An 18,320-nucleotide genomic window follows, 5' to 3' on the forward strand; every position below is an offset into this window, starting at 1 on the left:
GCAATGCCTTACACAGGGAAATTCCCATCTTTAAAAGCCATATGTAAATATCCTTAACTCGTGCAACCAACAAAGTCATAGTTTATTTCATTTGTAAAGACATGCGCCCGCTCATTGTGGTTGAAAACAAAGATGCCATCTCAGGGAACATTATCCACAATGTCAGAAAAGATTACGGCAACTTTTACCTTCAGTAAATGTCCGGAAAAATTACCTCAGGTAATACTAATCCCCTCCAAGTAATCTCTCTTTGCACTGAGCACATCTCACACCTCTTTTGGGGGGACTGTCCTTAAGTTTTCTGAAGTAATCATCCGGCATATTTTACCTCGGCTGCTTTCTGCACTTCCCAGAGTTCATCTTTAGATTTAGGCCTTATTTTATTTTTTTCTGTCTAGGTGACCCCATACTGCCTCTATAAATTCATGGAAAGCGAGAGTTTCTGGGGCTCAAACTGTTTGAGGTTGTATATGGTATGTTTACTCGCTGTTTAACATATTAATGTGTAAACAAAGGTTATTTTGTATGCAAATAATTGTCCATACCTGGATAGAGAATACCTTTAATTATGACAATATGGACCAGATATATTGCCAATTCAGTGATAAGTAACTGTTAATTAGTGGTGTAGCAATCACACAACTCATGGTTTATAATAAATAATAAAGTTAAGTCATTATTAAATAAAGTGAGGTACTACAAATAAAATGAGTAAAAATACATTAGTTACAAGCATAGGTAAATACAATACATGTAACAAAGGTTACAAATTTAAATTAACTGTAGTTTTCAGGTACAGGTACAGAACCAGTCCCTTGTTTGTTTGTTTAATAAACCTTTTGCAGCAAAGATTTTGTGTTTGACAGAATATTATATCCGATACCATTATTGTATTACCTGAAAAATTACATGGTGGAGATTTCTGCTTTGTTGCAAGGGCTCAAATGAGGAATTTAATCTCACTCTAATGCTCTTTATCTATTTTACAGGAAGCTTGAAAAAAAAAAAGCCCTTACAAACCAGATTACTAGAAGAGATGCTGAAAAGGCAGTGTCAAAGTGGCTAATTGGTGCCAGGGACAGGGGAGGAAACCGTACAGCGAGGGCACGTGGTGGAGAGCATGATGGGTAAAAGTCATTATCATTAAAACTGCAAAGTGTTTAGCCTACTTATATTTGTGTAAAACACAACATTGTGCTTTTGTCAAACTATAAACTCTTGTCAAACTGTAGGCTAACCTATAACTGTCACCCAACCAAAATCACACACACACACAGTTCAGTGGTTCTGGAGATTTATCTGAATGAGGAAAATTATTCTGAAATTAATGTTTCATGTAAAAACACACACACAGTTCAGTGGTTCTGGAGATTTATCTGAATGACTCATAAACAAAGTGTGAAAATAAAACAAAGTGGTTCTGAATTTTATTTTTTAGGAAAAAAAATCTAAGCAGACCTCTTCTCACTTGCACCTCCAGACCCAAAGTATAGAATAGCTCTAGGTGTTCTTATAAGATATTTACTGTCAGATGTGTGTCTGCTATATGTTCTGACTGCATAAATGCATCATAGTTATTTATTTATATTAACATAAAATGTGGACAGTCTGATTCAGCCATGGCAAACTAAGTATTGTGGTCACTACCAAAACATTACTGTCACTACCAAAAATGTGCAGTCACTACCGTAACATGGGATGTTTTGTCAAAAATAAAGTATATTGAATTATCATCTAAGATGTTATGATAGTGTTTGGTTCAATGCATATTCAAACTAATGAATCATTAACTTTGAAATTAGTATAATAAACGTTATGCCTTCTACAAATAAAGATTGAGTTCAAAATACAACAATTCTCAAAAATTACACTCAAAATATTATAAAAATGATAATCTTTATTGATTTAACCTTTCTAAAATATGAATTTATAAGGTAGATGTAAACAAAATTGTAATAGGTCATTATAAGCCTTCTTAATAAATTATTTAATATTGTGTTTCTGTAGTGACTAATTTGGGGAAAAAATATTCCAGCATTTTCTGAAAATACAATATGAGAATCAACTGCACAATTACTAGAAAAGCATACCTTGGATATTATACAATTTGCGTACATGAAAAATTTGTGGGGAAAAACAAAAATATGTCAAGATTTTTCCAACTCTGACTTTGCACCAATTCTGTAGAATGGCCCATATGGACTCAGCAGTCTTACCTCGATCCATTGACCGTTTGCAGCTTCCCCCCACCACCTATTCTCCACACTTCTAGTCCTAACCACTTACATGCAGGGGGAGTACTCTGGATTTGGGCTGAATTCAGAGCTCCCTCTGAAAAGCATGCCAAATATGCATTAAACCTTAACCCCTCTAATTGTATGTAAGTGTGAACTCGTGAAAAGTGGTAAAAGTTGGTCAAAATGTATATTTTATGCCTCCAATTTGTGTTCTGGGACCGGTTTGAAAACCCCTTATCTACAGAAACTTGATTTGGTGCACCAAAAGACTAACCTGACACATCTGTTTGAACTGTGAAAAGGAATTGCAAAAGTTTTCTCTTTTCAAAGGGCCGTTGGGAGAGCGACAACAGAGGACTGAGATTCTGCACTTTTGTTTTTGTATGTGAAATATAGTTTTCTGACAGAGGACTGAAAAACTGCACTTTTGTTTTGTTTGTGAAATAGAAAGTTTGTCAAAAGCTTTCACTTTTGATACTTGTCTGTTAATACACATATTAATAAATATTCTGTTAATAAAGTAAAGCTTGAAGTAATGGTTTCTGTTCATTGTTTACATATGTTTGTATTTAGGGGTTTACTGTAAAATAAGGTAAAAAAGACAAATATGGTAGCCCATATATACACCTGTTGTGGCCCATAAGAGCCCTAGATAAGACATATCTGGGTCCCATCATCAACCCATGTGGGCAGACTCCTGTAGTCCCTAAATGGGGACTACTTAGGCTACCCATATGGGCCCGATATGGAGCCCATCAAGAGCCCATCATCAAACCAACTGGGCTAACACATGTGGGGCCTCCATGGAAACTGCGGACAAAATTAGCTGGGTCCCAGTTGGGTTGCCCAGGTGGGCCCCGGATATCAGCCCATTTGCAGCCCGTTTGGGCCCCACATTTGTGTGTTGGCTGGGATGTGGCTTCTACCTCTAACACCTTGACATTGAAGTTTTGTAGGAGACAGTCATGAGATTTTTGTTTTAAATAATACATTACATAGCACTTTTCAAAGACCAAAAGACAGTTTACAATACATACAACTACAGAGAGCAATGAGACAAATTGTAACACAAAAAGTGGGGTTGGGTCAAACAACATACGGCTGGGGAAAGCTTGTTTGGACAGAGGAGACTTGAGGTGGTGGATGAAGAGGACAACAGATTGGGAGTCCTGGATGAATTGTGGAAGCGCATTCCACAATCTTGGAGCAGCCTGTGAAAAAGCCCCGTCTCCAAAGCTCCGCAGCTTGGATCGAGGAATGAGGCCCGCATTGGCAGAGCGGAATGACTTGGAGGAATGGTATTGGGGAATAACTTCAGAGAGATAGGGTGACAAATAAAAGACTGGACAGTGCCGGAGAAGCCATGGGTCCATTCAGAACTGGATGAAACTGCTTTCAAAAATTTTGCCCCACACATGGAAAGCCATTCAAAGTGATGTTAAGTTAAATGTCAAGAAATTTGAAATCTTAAACTGGGCCACATTCTAGACCCTGAAACTAACCATCAAGGACACTTAAGTTAAATAACTTATGACAGTAGAGTTCAGCTATTTTATTGACAACCATAACAATCAATAGGTAAACATGACAGCAACAATTGATTTCAATCACTTTGTGAGCAGACAGAAGCAAAGTGCTTTTCACAGACTTCATTGTTCCAGCGATGTTTATCTTCAAAGAAAATAGTAGACATTACCCCGAATCACAGACAAGTATTCAATGAACTCCCAAGTGAGATTTGACAAATGGATCAGTGAATGACTGTACCTCCAAAATTCATCTGAATACACAACTCTCCACCAATAGAGTTGTTAGGCATTCCTTCTGCCCACTGTTGGTAATTAAATCCAGAGCCATCAGTCCAGGACCAGCTCTTGTACTGTAGAGAAGCAGTGAGGTCTCAGCAGCAATGCAAAGACATGACATTTGTATTCAGAAAGTACACAGGTTACTACAAAATGCAGATGCATTAGTAAGGCTAAAGACTGTTGGTCTTCAGATACAAAAGTTATCAATAATCATCATTATGTATCATTTGCAGACAAACTACATTAGTATAATTTTATTGTAATATTGACCTGGGGACTGAGATAATTATAATAATGTCAAAGAGATTTGACATCACAAGCATCCTGACTCATTTCCAGATATACCAAAACAGCTTACTAAACTGGGAGCAAGACTGTCCCTGTGGAGTGTTTCTAACTGTAGTCAATGATAAAACGTGTTTTGTTACACCAGTATGACAAGGTACCTGACTCATCTCTGGCTGGCCACCATCAGTTCCTCCAATCCAGGTCAAAGGTAAATCAAAAGTCAACGCTTTCAGAAATATAGACTCCAGCCAGCTGTGTACTGAGGCCAGGTGTCCACCAAGAGACTGACAGTGGAACTGAAGAGGCAAAGACGGACAATGTCATTTAATAACCAGTGATGTGCGGTCGTGTTTATCCACCCCAGTCTAGAGTTAGGGGGCTACCTCCGCATCCGCCCAAGATCTTGGAGTCTCATCGAAAATGACAATGGGAACCAAACTGGCACCATTCCCCAGGGCACCCGTGTGGCCCTGTAAGACAACCATAAGAAAAACATCTAAATTAGGGGTTGTAAAATAACTGGGTACATTCAAATACAAGTTTACAAGAGCCATGACTAACCAACAAATTGCATTAATCTGCTGAATGTTTCCCCAAACCAGTTAAATCACACACTATGCAGAAATATGAGGGCCACTCTTACGCCAATGTGGATCTCCCAGAGAAAAGGCAGCACTGACCAGCAAGAAAATAATCAACCCTGCCATGGTGAGGGAGTCCTGAAAGAACAAGACAAATACCAGTTCTTGTCAGAATTAAGTCAATATTACACTAACACCAGCTACCATCTTATCCGAAGAAGATCACTGTAATCATCACTTTAACCAGGACACTAAATCCACCAAACAGGGACTAGTGTCATGTGGCATAAAGACCGTGTAATCAGACCTGTTGACCTCTCACCTTCTGAAATGGTCAGTTATCTCACTTAAGCCCTCTACAAACTTCTTCACTGAGTCTCCCTGTGATGTGAGTTCTGTGTCACTGCTCTCCTTTTTAAGGACCTTTCACAGGTGAGATGAATGTTTTTGATTGCTAGGCAGGCTTTTCACCATGTGTTCCTATTGTAACCTGATTGTGCAAATTGGGCTGAACGCCGCTAGCAATACTCAGCCCTCATTCAGGGGGGTTGCGGTTGGTGGGTGTCCCTTTGGTTGGTGCCTGGCAATGTGGTTGGATTGATTTCCTGCCTGTTGGGCCCTGTCCGGGGCCTCCCCCGGGTAGGCCCACAGTGTCACCGGACCCCCCCGTCTCAGTTCCAAGGTGTTACGCTGCTATATTATTGTGCTGGGGGATATGAGGGATGTACTACTAACTTTTCTCAGTTTCCTCCAGTTTTAAATTTTAGAAGGAGATGAGGTCCTGGTCCACACCAGCAGATTACCTGGTTTGGGGGGGCCCGTTGCTGTCCCTGTCCTTGTCCACCTGGTCATACTTCTGACCTTGTCTAAAATCAAATAGACTCTGGATTTTGCCCAGAGAAATGTATTTACTATTCCAATTGGACTCTTAATATCTTACCCGGCACTGCCAGAAGAGGACCGGTCACCCCTCTGAGCCTGGGTCCTCTCTAGGTTTCTTCCTAAAATTCAACCTTCTTAGGGAGTTTTTCGTAGCCACTGAAATTCAACACTACTGTTGTTTGCTCCTTGGGGTTTAAGGCCAGGTGTCTCTGTAAAGCACTTTGTGACAACTGCTGTTGTAAAAAGCGCTTTATTAATAAATTTGATTGATTGATTGATTGATTGATTATTGGAAAGGTGAAGGATTAATTTTCCTCATTCAACATTCTCAATTTAATGCTCATGTCCTCTCTTCTGGATTTATTAAAACCCTTTGGAGAAGGTCCTCATCCAACAGTGTTTTAGGACAGAGGACAATGAGCATGAAACTGACAGCTCCCCTGGTCTTTTTGGCAAGGTAGAACATTTTAATTTCTTTGACCAATCAGATCTGCACTGAAAAATTTGACTTCTATATAATAAGAGAGACCAAATTGCAATTCCTGAACACAGCCTCATCTAACAGATCATACATTGCCTAGATTGGTATTGGGAACATTTCATATTCAGAGTCCAAGTAGGGTTTTTGTTGATGCTCTGACTCCGTAACTTGATTATATAACTTCAATCCTTATCTCAAAACCTTACCCCAACAACCAGTTGCTTAACAGCAGTGTTACATGTGCCATGTTTTCCCTCCTGCCATCCTTGTGTGAATGATGTTCCCAGTGTGTGAGTTGTCTGGTATTCCCAGGTGCGCGGAGTTGCTGCTGACGAAGAAGGGCGTGGTTTGCCTGGGGTCCTGGCAGCTGGAGATGATTGAGGGCCTGATTGACCATAGTATATATGTAGTGTTTGCCTTGTGAGCTCGAGGAGGGGCTTTTCCTTGTCTGACCATTTGTGGGTTGATTGTATTGTGATTTCTTAATGTCTGTTCTATTTTGTGTTCCAGCCCGTTTTCTTATTTACAACCCTGCCTGGTTCCTGGAGAAGGGAAAGATAGTGCTGCCCATGGGTCTACTCCTGCACGTAGATAACCCTTTGTTATACACCCTAGGTTAGCTGGGCGGGAGTCACCCATGTGTTTTGTTACGAGCTAGGAAAGCTGGTTAGGGACTAGACCGGGTGAGGAAGGATTAGAGGTGTAGAAGCATAGGGACCTTTTTATTGTTTTCATTGATTGGACCCCGTTCCCTAAGTCCCTTCTCCTACCTTCCCTATTGTGTCTATTGTATTTTGGTGGGGATGGTTGTTCCTGTAAATGGGTATGTTATGGGTTTGTTTACTTAACTAACCTGCCCTAGGGTGGGGATACCCCTAACTTCTGACTGTCGTGTCTTATTTAATTGGTTGCACCTCCACACCTTGTCATCTTGCGCGCTAGCACGGGTAACTACGTCTCCACCTCAGACGAGAACCACCCGAGGGGAGTACGTAACAGCAGACATTAAGTGTATCAACCAAAGGACTATAGAGCAACTAGAGGGATATTACAACTCAAAATGAAGCACATAAGTTAGTAGCACATTTATAAAACCCTTTTTACAACAGTAGTTGTCTATAAGCAGGTTTGTGGAATGAATAGACTAATTGAAACTGCCACATGCTAGACTCTACAACTAACAATCCTCAAAGACATGACCTGTAAAATTAACCCAAATGACACAAGAAATGTGTTCAGCTGTTTTATTGATAACCACATCAACAGGACGATGTCACAGTAACAAGTTAATTTAATGGCTTCTGGAGCAGACTGATGTAAAGCGCTTCTCACAGACTTCGTCGTTCCAGCGATGTTCATCTTCAAAGGAAACAGTAGAAATTACAAACACAGAGACAGGATTCAATGAACTGTCAACTTAGATGTGACTGATGGACAAGTGAATGACTATACCTCCAAAGTTCATCTGAATACATGGCTCTCTGACACCATTATAGTTGTTGGGTTCCCCTTGTGCCCATTCATGGTAATTAAATCCAGACCCATCCGTCCAGGACCAGCTCCTGTCCTGTGGAGAAGTGTAGGTTTCAGCATCACACCCATGACATTTAGGCATTCATTAACTACACGAACAACTACCACAGAACACAAATCCATTTTGAAAGCTATAGAAACACTAAGACTGTGAACCTGTTTAGCACAATCAACAAACATCTATATTATGGTGTCCCAAAACAGACTGGCTCACATTGACATCATTAAACTACAGTACTGGTCAACTGAACAGGCTATTGAAGACATCACACAATAGTTCAAACAGATTTGACATCACAAGCAACCTGTAGATGCATTTCCAAGGATACCTAATGACCTTACAGATCTGGGAGCAAGACTGTCCCTGTGGAATTTTCTAACTGTGGTCATTCCGATGAAGCTCATTTCGTTACACCAGTCAGACGAAGTACCTTTCTTAACTCTGGCCGACCACCATCATTTCCTCCAATCCAGGTCAAAGGTGAACCTACAGTCAACGTCTTCAGGAACCTAGACTCCTTCCAGCTGTGTATGGAGACCAGGTGTCCACCAAGAGACTGACAATGACGCTAAAGAGGCAAAGATGGACAAGGTCATTAAACCAGGAATATGCAGTCAAATCTTTCCACACCCAAATATCTAGGGTGAGACTGCTACCTCTGCCTCATTCCATGACCTCAGAGTCTCTTCAAAACGGAAGCAGCGGGATCCAAACTGGTGCCATCCCCGATTACATCTGGATGGCCCTGTAAGACCAAAGTAAGTAAAACACTAGGCTACATGTGACCAAGACAACAGGGTACATTTAAGAAACATTTCCAAGAATCAAAACTGATTCACAAGTGGCATTAAACCAGTCAGTCACATTGTTGAGAAAAGGGGAACCCTCTTACTCGCATCTCCCAGAGAAAATGCAGCAATGAGAAGCAGGAAAACCATTATAACGCCCATGATGTAATCCTAAGAAAAAACAAGACAAAGACCAGTTGTCATCAAAAGGCTTGCTGAAATTAGCAAGAGGAAACTGATCCTGACTAAAAGACTATTAACCTCCTACTTGGAGGGTTTTCACCACAGAAGAAGCTCAAAATTTACTATTGAACATCAACATTTTAGGTATCCAGACATATCACAGAATTTATTAACAGATCTCATTTGTTAGGAATGTACTGGAAAAAAGTCAATACTCTCTTTTCCACTAGAGTGGATCACTAGTCATCACTTTAACCTGGACATTAAATTCACCTCACAGGGAACAGCGTCATTTGATATTAAGGCAAACAGTGTAATAAGAATGACACCTGTTGACCTCCCACCTTCTAAAATCTCCAACTTCACTTGTTAAGACCACTTCAGCTCTCTCCACTGAGTCTCCCTGTGATGTGAGTTCTGTATCTCCTCTCCTTTTTAAGGACCTGAAACAGGTGAGATGATTCTCCTGGATTACTGGGCTGGATTTGTCCCAGGTGCTCCTAATTAAGTCATTAGAAATTGATTATTTGCAATGTCAAATACTTTTGTTTCCATCCACTTATTGAACTTGGTTTATGGGCAAAATCTAAAGTTTGCATAAAATGCTGATGCACATTTACAACTAAACTTATTTGTAGCAAACTAAATATGTAAAAACATTTTTTTGTTTTTTTAAAATAACTTCTACTTCTTTCTGACTGTAGTGGCAAAAAATGAAACAAAAGCTCTATTACCGTTCGTGGTGGCGGACGGTAATGCATTGCGCATCACTCAGCTTGTTTGCCAACTGCCAATTAAAACTAACGAAGAAGAATATAAATCTTCTTCTGTGCGTTGCGCCGTCTTCATACATGGTTAAGGAACACCATGGGTCAAGACAGGCTCAACGACTTGGCCATCATGTCAATGGAAAAGGACAATTTGAATGACATCAACCCTGACAGCGTTATTGACAGATTTGCTCAATTAAAGCCACGTCGATACAGCCTTATGTCGCCGCAACAGAAATAGAATACGATTAAAAAAATGCTTCATCAAGACAACAATAGGAGAGCACAGATTTAGAGAGTTTGCAAGAGAAAGAATGGAGGCACAGCAGTTGGAAAGGAATGCAGAGAAGAAATAGAAGAAAGTGTGTAAGAGGAAAATAATGGAGAGTGAGAAAGGAGCAAAAGAATGGAGATGCTTAATATGCTAGTTACAAAATCGGTTAGATTTACAGAAGTTCTGTATGGTTAATAGCTTTTACATTTATTACATTCAGAGTAAGGAGATAAGTCTGAAAATGAGCAAGGAGGAAACATAAGTGAGTGAAGAGACAAGGACACGAATATACCTGTGGAGCAGGAGAGGCTGGAGGACAAGAGGAGGAGAGATGATAAGGGGAGTGAGAATGAAGTGAAAAGCAGAAGTTAAGAGAAGGAGAGAGGAGAAAAATGTGTGATGAGGAGTGGAGAAATAGTAGAGAAGAGGACAAGTGGGAGTCTTTGAGGAGTGGAGAAGAAAGGGATGAGTGAGGGGGAAAAAGCAAAGAAAATAGAGATGAAAATAAATGAAATATGAAAGCAGGTGAATTGGAAGAGGGACAAGAGATGAAAATGCGTTTAGCAGTGAGTGAAGAGCAGATTAGTACATTTTGCATCTTACGTTTGTGAACAGAAGCACTGATACTTTCTTTGGTTTATACTTTCTTCTTTCAGTGGAAGAAAATTCCAGAGATGAGTGGAGCATGAGTAACAGAAGATACGACAAAAAGAGGTAGGAGAAAAGTGACAAGTATACTGTAAATGATTTCTGTTGTTTTCACAGCATTATGCTGTTTTTCTCAACAGTTTCTTACTGTATAACCTATGTACAGTATGTTACTGTAGATTTAGTTTTACATTCAGATTAGATTTAGACACAGTATTATTTTGTATTTTCAACAGTTATGTACTGTGCACACAGTTGACAGTATGTTATGGTATATTTTCTATGCATTCTGGGAAATTATCTGATCAGCGTTCATATTCGCCTCTCACGGCGTGAGCTCACGCGGGTCTTTTTCATCATTAAAATGAGTCATCATCAAGTCGACAGACATATCTATCAGGATCTGGGTTGCGTTTCCCAAAAACATCCTAAGCCTAAATAGATCGTAGAGACCATTGTGGTAATTGTTCTATAATCAATCAATACAGGCCGTTGCCTTCTCAATATTTATTAATTTAGTCTCTGATACAGGACCTGTTCATTCTCTTTATAGGCGGGTAATGGTATTTGTTCGTTACCACAGAAAACCGCTTGCGTGTCAATGTTTAATGTGTTTCTTGTATGTAAAAACATTTCCAAGTGGCCCATTTTCTACAAGGAAAGATCACAAGAAAAGCTTGACGTGTGCTTGACTAAACTAAACATTATTTAAGACTTTTTCTATTTGTTAAGATATTGATATGAACTTCGGTAGTCAAGTATAAGCTTCATTCATAATGCATCATCACATTATTAAACATTTAGATTGATTTTTGAAATTTGTGAATCGGTTCGAATCCACAGAAGATGGAATCGTAATTCATATGTGAATGTATTTATTATTATTTTTTTCACCCCTCATATAGTCCACATGCATTTCCATTTATGCCACACAACATGCAATCAGTATATCCACCTTATTTTTTAACTTGGAAGCTAAGTAAGCTATTTTCTGAATGTGTGAGACTTCCGGTTCATACATAGGGAAATAACGAGATAAATAACAAAGTGCTATTAATGATACAAATTTGTGCTACAAAACTAGTGTTTGCAATTATGACAAATTCAATACATCAAAATAATAGGGTAGGGTAGAAAAATACCAGTTTCCAATATCAAGAAGCATAACAAGTGTTGAAGTCTAACACTTCCCCGAGTTGGTTTGTTGGAAAGGAGAATAACACACCAGGAGTCAGGTCAATTATCATACCGCATATTCCGTTTATTACAAAAGCTTTTGGAGACAAGTGTCGCCGCACAATTTCTAAACATGAACTGTCATAACAGCATTATTTACGCTTCAAACACGCCTAAAAAGTGGGGGTGTTAAGGTAGCCAAGCAGTGTGCCATTGGTCCAATTTATGTTCTATACCTTATATGTGTACATGCAGCACAAGCGTCATATTTGGGCTTTATGTCTTCAGCTTGAAGTTCCTCAGTATGTGTGTGTGTTGTCAATCTGTGTCCTGTTTGCCTAAGACACCCAAGCTAAATCTACTTCCTCATCCTAGCAACCGTCTAAATAAGATTTCCTGGTTTTTTCTACTTGCATTTTTCAGTTTCAGCATTTTGCTACAGACATTCAACATTTGGCCTTAATGCTTACAACAGTTTAACAGCTTATACATTCAGTATATCCACAATTCCCCCTTTTGATCTCTCCCCAGAGAGATCACCCCTATTCGCCCAGCTCCAGTTCTCCCGGGTCATGCTGCTCCCATAGAGGCATCAGCATCCCTGGTGGCGGTCCTGGAGCCTTCTCAATGGCTGTAGAGATCACTCTCATAGCGAGCCCTCTTATTCATGGGATACAACAACACCCACAGGTAACCATTATAGCACAAAATGTAGCAAGCGATAAAAGAACAGACATTATCAAACCTTTCCACTGGCCAAACATCGAGGTCATCCATTCCTCCAGCGGATTATCTATCCCAGAATGCTCGTATGCAACCCCTTGACATAGTCCAATTCAATGTCCCCAAATTTCCTCAAGCAGATGTCCTCAGGTGGGGTCGCAAACCTCTTCGCTGGGGGAATGAAGACCCGATGCCAACCTGGGAAACCTGTAACAACATACAACACACATCATAATTCCACCAATGTCCATGTACCACTTTATTCTATTATCATCTCCCCAGACCTTTCTCTGTAACCCTGTCATCTTGGTATGAGTGGTAGGAGCCACTCCGTGTCCTAAACCTCCTTTTGTTACAGTATTCTTCAGTTCTTTCCCCTAAGAGTCTATTCCCCTGGCGCCGTCCTTTGTCTCCTTCTCTCGCTCGTAGTCCCGCAGTATCCACTCACAGTACTCTCCACCACCTGAGGAGGACCCGTCCACCTTGGCTCCGACCACTTTCGCTTGATGACCTTCAACACCCACTCCGCCTGGGGCAGGTTCTGGTCCAGCGGGTGCAGGTCCCTCCGTTCTCCGACTCTGTTGGTGAATTCTGAAACGAGAGCTCGCAATTCATCAAAATACACTCTGTGATCTTTGGGCCACTTTTCCCCTTCCGGGACCGCAGGCCCCGCGGCTGGTCCTGGAAACTGTCTCCCCGTCAGCAGCTCGTATGGGGTGAACCCAGTGGTCTGATTTAACGAGCATCGAATCGTCATGAGTGCCAGTGCATCCACCCAGTTCAATTTAGTCTGTGCACATATCTTAGCCAAATTGTTTTTGAAATTTTGGTTTATCCTTTCTACATTTCCCTGGGACTGTGGGTGGTACACAATGCCAAAAGCATGTTTTAGGCCCAATAAGCTCTCTACCTTCTGTAAATCACTGTTCTTAAAGTGAGTCCCATTGTCTGACCAGATTTTCTCTGGGAAGCCGTGTCTGGGAATGTACTGGTTCACTAAACACTTGATCACTGTCTGACTGTCCTCCCTTCTTGCCGGCCAGGCTTCTGGCCACCCTGTGAACATGTGCACACACACTAACATGTAACGGCACCCCTGTACTGTTTCCCCCATGTCCGTGTAGTCTATCACTATGCAGATGGTGCATGTCCTAGTGTAGTTGCGTACCATGTCTACCATAAACGGGTGCCACCAATGGCACAAGTTTCTTAACATTTGAGACGGCCCAACATGGCCCAGCCCATGGGATTCTGCAAATGTATCTCCTTGCATGGCTGGTGGGAGTATTACTCTACCGTCTGGCCCTCTCCAGAGCCCTCTCGTCTCTGTTGCTCCTCTCTGTCGCCAAATAGTTTTCTTTTGTGGGGATGCCCCCTTTTGATGTCTCGCCACCCCCGCTGCATGCTGTGTGCAGGTGGGGTGCCTTTTTTCGGTTTTGTCAAATCCTACGCTTATGTACATAAGGATGTTCCTATCTCTCCCTTTTTTCTGAAACAGGACCCCGTTCATGACTTGCCCTGTTTCAGAAACATCTAGAAAAAAGGGTTTTGTGTAGTCGGGAATTGCCAAATCAGCTGCGGTGGCTAGTTGTTGTTTCAGCATAATGAAGGCCTGGTCAGCCGGGCAAGTCCAATTGAGTGTGGCTTTAAGTTTACGCATTCCCTGCTCTTTAACTAGCGCTCAAAGTGGCCCTGTGAGCCCTGAGTAATTTGGGATGTAATTGTGGCTGTACCCCGTGAGCCCCAGGAATGATAGCATTTCCTGAACAGTAGTGGGTTTAGGATGGTGGAGGATGGTTGTGCAGTGTGCTGGGGAAAGCCCCGCTCCCTTCTGCGAGATTACTCTGCCCAGAAAGGAGGCCTGTGTTATTACCAGCTGTAGCTTTTCTTTCAACACCTTGAACCCTTTCTTAGCCAGTCTGGTGAGGACCGTCATTGTAGCTTGAATGCAGGCAACCCTGCAGCGCTTCTCTCAGTACCTGGTTGAATATGCCAGGGGAAAGCGCAAACCCCTGTGGTGTATCGCCATTGTCGACCCCTATGTGTGAAAGAAAAGATGTCATGAAGTTCCTCTGCTAGTAGGAGACAGAAAAAAGCATTAGCCAGGTCAATGCAGGTGAAGCATTTTTGATCAGGGGTCAAATTAGTGAGTGTTACATACGGGTTAGGTACCGTTATGGTGGGTGTGAGTAAAATGTCGTTAATAGCCCTGAGATCATGGGCCATACGGTATTTCCCTGTCCCTTTCTTTTCTACGGGGAGGATAGGCGTGTTCCACGTGGAACATGACTCCTCCAACACCCCTGTGGGCCACAAACCATTCAATGTCACATCTAACCCTTCCTCTGCCTCTGGTTTGTGTGGATATTGGGGCAGCCATATGGGCTCTCCCGGTCTGATTTTAAAGGTGACCGGTGGGCAATCGGTGAGCCCCACGTCCGTGGGGCCCTTGGACCACAGTGAGTCCGGTAACTCATTAAGTCTGGCTGTGGCTACAGGGTGATCCATCTTTTCCCTCCCATGATCCCGAGTTATCTCCCTTCGCTCTAAATATACCCAATCCGTCCCTGGTGCCTCTAACCGATACGTCTTACAGCTGGGTGAGTACCATACGTTTGGCGCCTGAGTGAGTGTCCAATTGGTGCATTCGACCGCCCATTTAACCATGGGCCCCAGGTCTTTTGCTTGATATTTAGGATGCAGGGCCAGCGACACATGCGGGACGGACTCCTCCACCATCATGTACCACTGATCCTGCTCCTCTGTCAACTGTACATCTGCCGCTACCTCTTCAGGGCCTACATATATGAATTTAGACCCGACCTGCCACGTGTCCCCACACACTACATCCCCAAAACCCTCTCTATACACCTCGTTGCCCTGTCGATCATAAAATAGGGTTACATGTGGGGAGTCTGGCGGAGGAAAGTACGGCTCAAGGAGGGAGATCCATGGCCTCCACTTGAAGTACTGGGACAAAATACCCTGTTTGTCCGGCTTTTCCGGTGTCAATAGTCCCCAGTATATCTCTGCTATTTCACCCTTCACCGGTTGTACCAGGTACTGCCCTTTGCGTGTGGTTTCAGGTCCACACACCGCCGATGTCCCGTCTGGTAACGTGACAGTTAGTCCATCTGGAGAACATAAGATATTAGCCCCCAGTTTTATCAACAGGTCTGTCCCCAATAAGTTCACTGCTGTGTTTGCCGACACCACATACGGATGGCTGAGGGCCTGTTTACCCAGTATCGTTTTAAGAGGAAATGTCACTGGCAAAGTCTGTCCCACTCCTTCAAACCCCACAACTTCCACTGTCTTGGAGGATAGTAGTCCTGTGACGGGAGGGGCGGTGATGGTGGAAAAAGTGGCACCTGTGTCAACCAGAAAGGGGAAGTCCTTCCCGTCGACATTCAGGGACAGCATAGGGTCTGCCCTTCCCCCGCTGTCCCCTCCCCTCCCTGTAGACCGTCATGCCTGGTCCCACCCTCCCTCATAAGAGTGGGCACTGGCCAGGTGCACTAGGTGGTGGGACGACGTGTGGGTTGGGAACTGGCGCTGCCCCTTGGTTTGGGTATCCTCTGCCTCTTCCGGCATTCTGTGGGCACTCCTTGGACCAGGGGTTCGGGTCCCCACATGTAAAACAGGCTCCGTATGGGATTTGGGCTCCTTGGCTTCACCCAGCTGTAAGCGCAGCAGTTTCTCTTTCAGTTCATGTATCTGTTTGTCTTTCTCTGTCTCCTCGTCTTTAGCCCTCTGTAAATGATGCACTATGTGTCTTTCCCATACGTGTGATTCACTACCCGGCAAGTCAGGATTTGCCATGATTGCCTCTTTTATTTTCTCTGGAAGTCCCTCTAAGACCGCCCTCCTAAACCACTCCTGCTGCAGACCTCCCTTCCCCGGGTGGTGCCCTGTGTGTTTGGCCCATGTGTCCTTACATGCTTCTAGATACTGTCTAGGGTGTTGGTCACTTGGGCATCGGGGCCCCAGCGGACAAGGGAAATCGTTCCCTCAGGGCCGTGGCTATGCGCCCGACCACCTGACTGAAAGGGGTGTCGTCAGGGCTCCGCCTAGTGGCGGCCCCTTTTTCTATCTCAGTCATAGCCTGGGCGGACACGGCTCGGGCGGCTACTGCCCTCCAGTCCCCCAGTGCCAACATTTGACCGGCTGTGAGTTTATCAAATTGTGACAACCATAGTCCACCTCCCTCTCCCATCGGGGGTAATTTATCTACCAGTGCCTGTACGTCTCCCAGCCCCAATGCTTTATATCGCGGTTCGCCGCCTCCCACTCTAAAGAGAGGCAGCTGAAACCCAGCACAACCAGCTTCCCCTGCTTGTGACCGCGTATACATTTTACTTTGAGTCCTTTGAATCGATTCTACTTCATGGTGTAGTTTTTGTTCTGGTGGGGGCGTACGCGGCAGAGGGTATACGTCTGCGTCTCCCTTACTCCCATCTCCACTACTGTCTGCGTCGGGGGCTTCGTCTGAGTCAGTCCATCTCCTTACTGCTTTGCCCGTGAGTACCACCCGTCCTCTATATGAATCCTTCTCACTGTCCTCACCTAACCTGCCTTTAGTACAGCCTGATCTTTTCTTTCTGGCCCCTGTAATCTCATCCTGTTTATTCTCTCCTAGTTGTCCCCCGTCTCGCTCCTCTCATCGTACCTCCCGTACTCTCTCTTTGCCCTTTTCTTGAATGATTTCACCTCCCCCTCAGTGTCTGTCTCGCTCTCTGACTCCGCCTTCGTACTCAACTTTCTCTTATCTTGCTTTCCTGTGACTTGAGTTACGGGCTTGCTGTTCTGTGGGTCTAAAGACGCGGTGTACCATGCACCACCAGGTCATCTTCATAAGCTGGGGGTTCTATCTCTCCTCCCTTTTTCTCCTCCTTAATTTTCCGTTCCTTTTTCTTTGCTCAAATGTTCTACACCCTGACACCACACTGCTAATTTACACCATTCTTATCTGTGCTTTTCCCATTCCTTCTCCTTTTCTCTATATCTCCCTCTCTTGACCAGATTTGCTGTTTCCTTCTTGTCTCTAACTCTCGATCTCGATTTTTGGAACAATCCTTCTCCTTATTATTCCACAAAATAACATGTAATGGTCTCTTTTCCTCCATCCTTAATCCTGCCTCACTCACCACTTGTCGCAATTTCTCTTCTATCCCTTCTTTTTCTTTCTGAATTAGGTCCATCCTGCCTACAACCGTCATTACATTTGCCACCTGTATCCCCAATTGTTTCCACTTTCCTGTACCTGGACCCCACCCATCGTCATCTACTTCCTTCCAAACTCCCTGTCCATTTCTCCCTGCCTTATGTTACTGTGAGTCCCAGAATGATTAACGGGTCCCTGACCCAACACTTTTGGGACTTGAACCCAGTTCTCTTATAAAAAATATAGGGAGTTCTAAACTCCCAGGGCCTCTAACCGAGCTGAACGTGAACCTTTACACACAATAAATATTTCGAGGTGCCCTCGGGCCTTTAACCCGACTGATTGTCAAGTTTCTTACTTACAATCTCCACCGTCCACGTTGGGAAGTGGTGTGGGGTAGTCAACCCGAGAACCAATACCAATTGAACCAGTATGTGAGATTCTATCTCACCCGTTATGTTCGAGGTGTCCCTATCTCCTCGGGCCGTTCACCCGACTGATTGTCAAGTCTCCTGCTTACAATCTCCACCGTCCCCGTCGGGAAGTGGTCTGGGGTAGTCAACCCGAGAACCAATACCAATTGCCTCGCCCTCCTGAATTTAAACCAGCACCACTACGTTTTCCACAGGTTCACAATTTAGTTCATAGCCAATACGCAAATTTAGATATAACAGGCTCTGCTTACCTTTTTTATGATGCACTGGTGCTGGAACCTGTGAGTCCCGTGTAGTTCAACTGGACCGAGTCGAATTCCTTCTCCTTTTTCCAATCCTGGACCGAGCC

General features: G+C 43.2%; 1 protein-coding gene across 2 annotated transcripts; it reads right to left on the minus strand.

Moving 5' to 3' along the window:
- Positions 1–3,793: 3,793 nt before the first annotated feature.
- On the minus strand, positions 3,794–9,208 carry LOC105007138 (ladderlectin-like). 2 transcript variants are annotated; one of them, XM_034290700.1, is made up of 6 exons: positions 9,127–9,208; positions 8,704–8,770; positions 8,468–8,556; positions 8,242–8,379; positions 7,730–7,844; positions 3,794–3,908 (listed from the first exon to the last, which is right to left on the minus strand). In XM_034290700.1, exons 2-6 carry the CDS (start codon positions 8,759–8,761, stop codon positions 3,841–3,843), a joined length of 468 nt encoding a protein of 155 aa, XP_034146591.1. In that variant the 5' UTR covers positions 8,762–8,770; positions 9,127–9,208; the 3' UTR covers positions 3,794–3,840. The 2 variants fall into 2 exon arrangements, with proteins under 2 accessions (XP_034146591.1, XP_028973838.2); XM_029118005.2 differs by lacking the exon at positions 3,794–3,908 and adding an exon at positions 7,508–7,636.
- Between the last annotated feature and the right edge of the window lie 9,112 nt (positions 9,209–18,320).

Source organism: Esox lucius, chromosome 24 (assembly GCF_011004845.1).
Source record: "Esox lucius isolate fEsoLuc1 chromosome 24, fEsoLuc1.pri, whole genome shotgun sequence".
In the NCBI taxonomy this organism is placed as follows: Eukaryota; Metazoa; Chordata; class Actinopteri; order Esociformes; family Esocidae; genus Esox; species Esox lucius.

Excerpts from the sequence above, each read along its gene's own strand:
- LOC105007138 (XM_034290700.1), bottom strand. The coding sequence starts at position 8,761 with ATGGGCGTTATAATGGTTTTCCTGCTTCTCATTGCTGCATTTTCTCTG. Across the intron at positions 8,557-8,703 it reads ATTTTCTCTGGGAGATGCGA|GGCCATCCAGATGTAATCGG; the intron begins GTAAGAGGGTTC and ends TTGGTCTTACAG. Across the intron at positions 8,380-8,467 it reads GGTCATGGAATGAGGCAGAG|CGTCATTGTCAGTCTCTTGG; the intron begins GTAGCAGTCTCA and ends TTGCCTCTTTAG.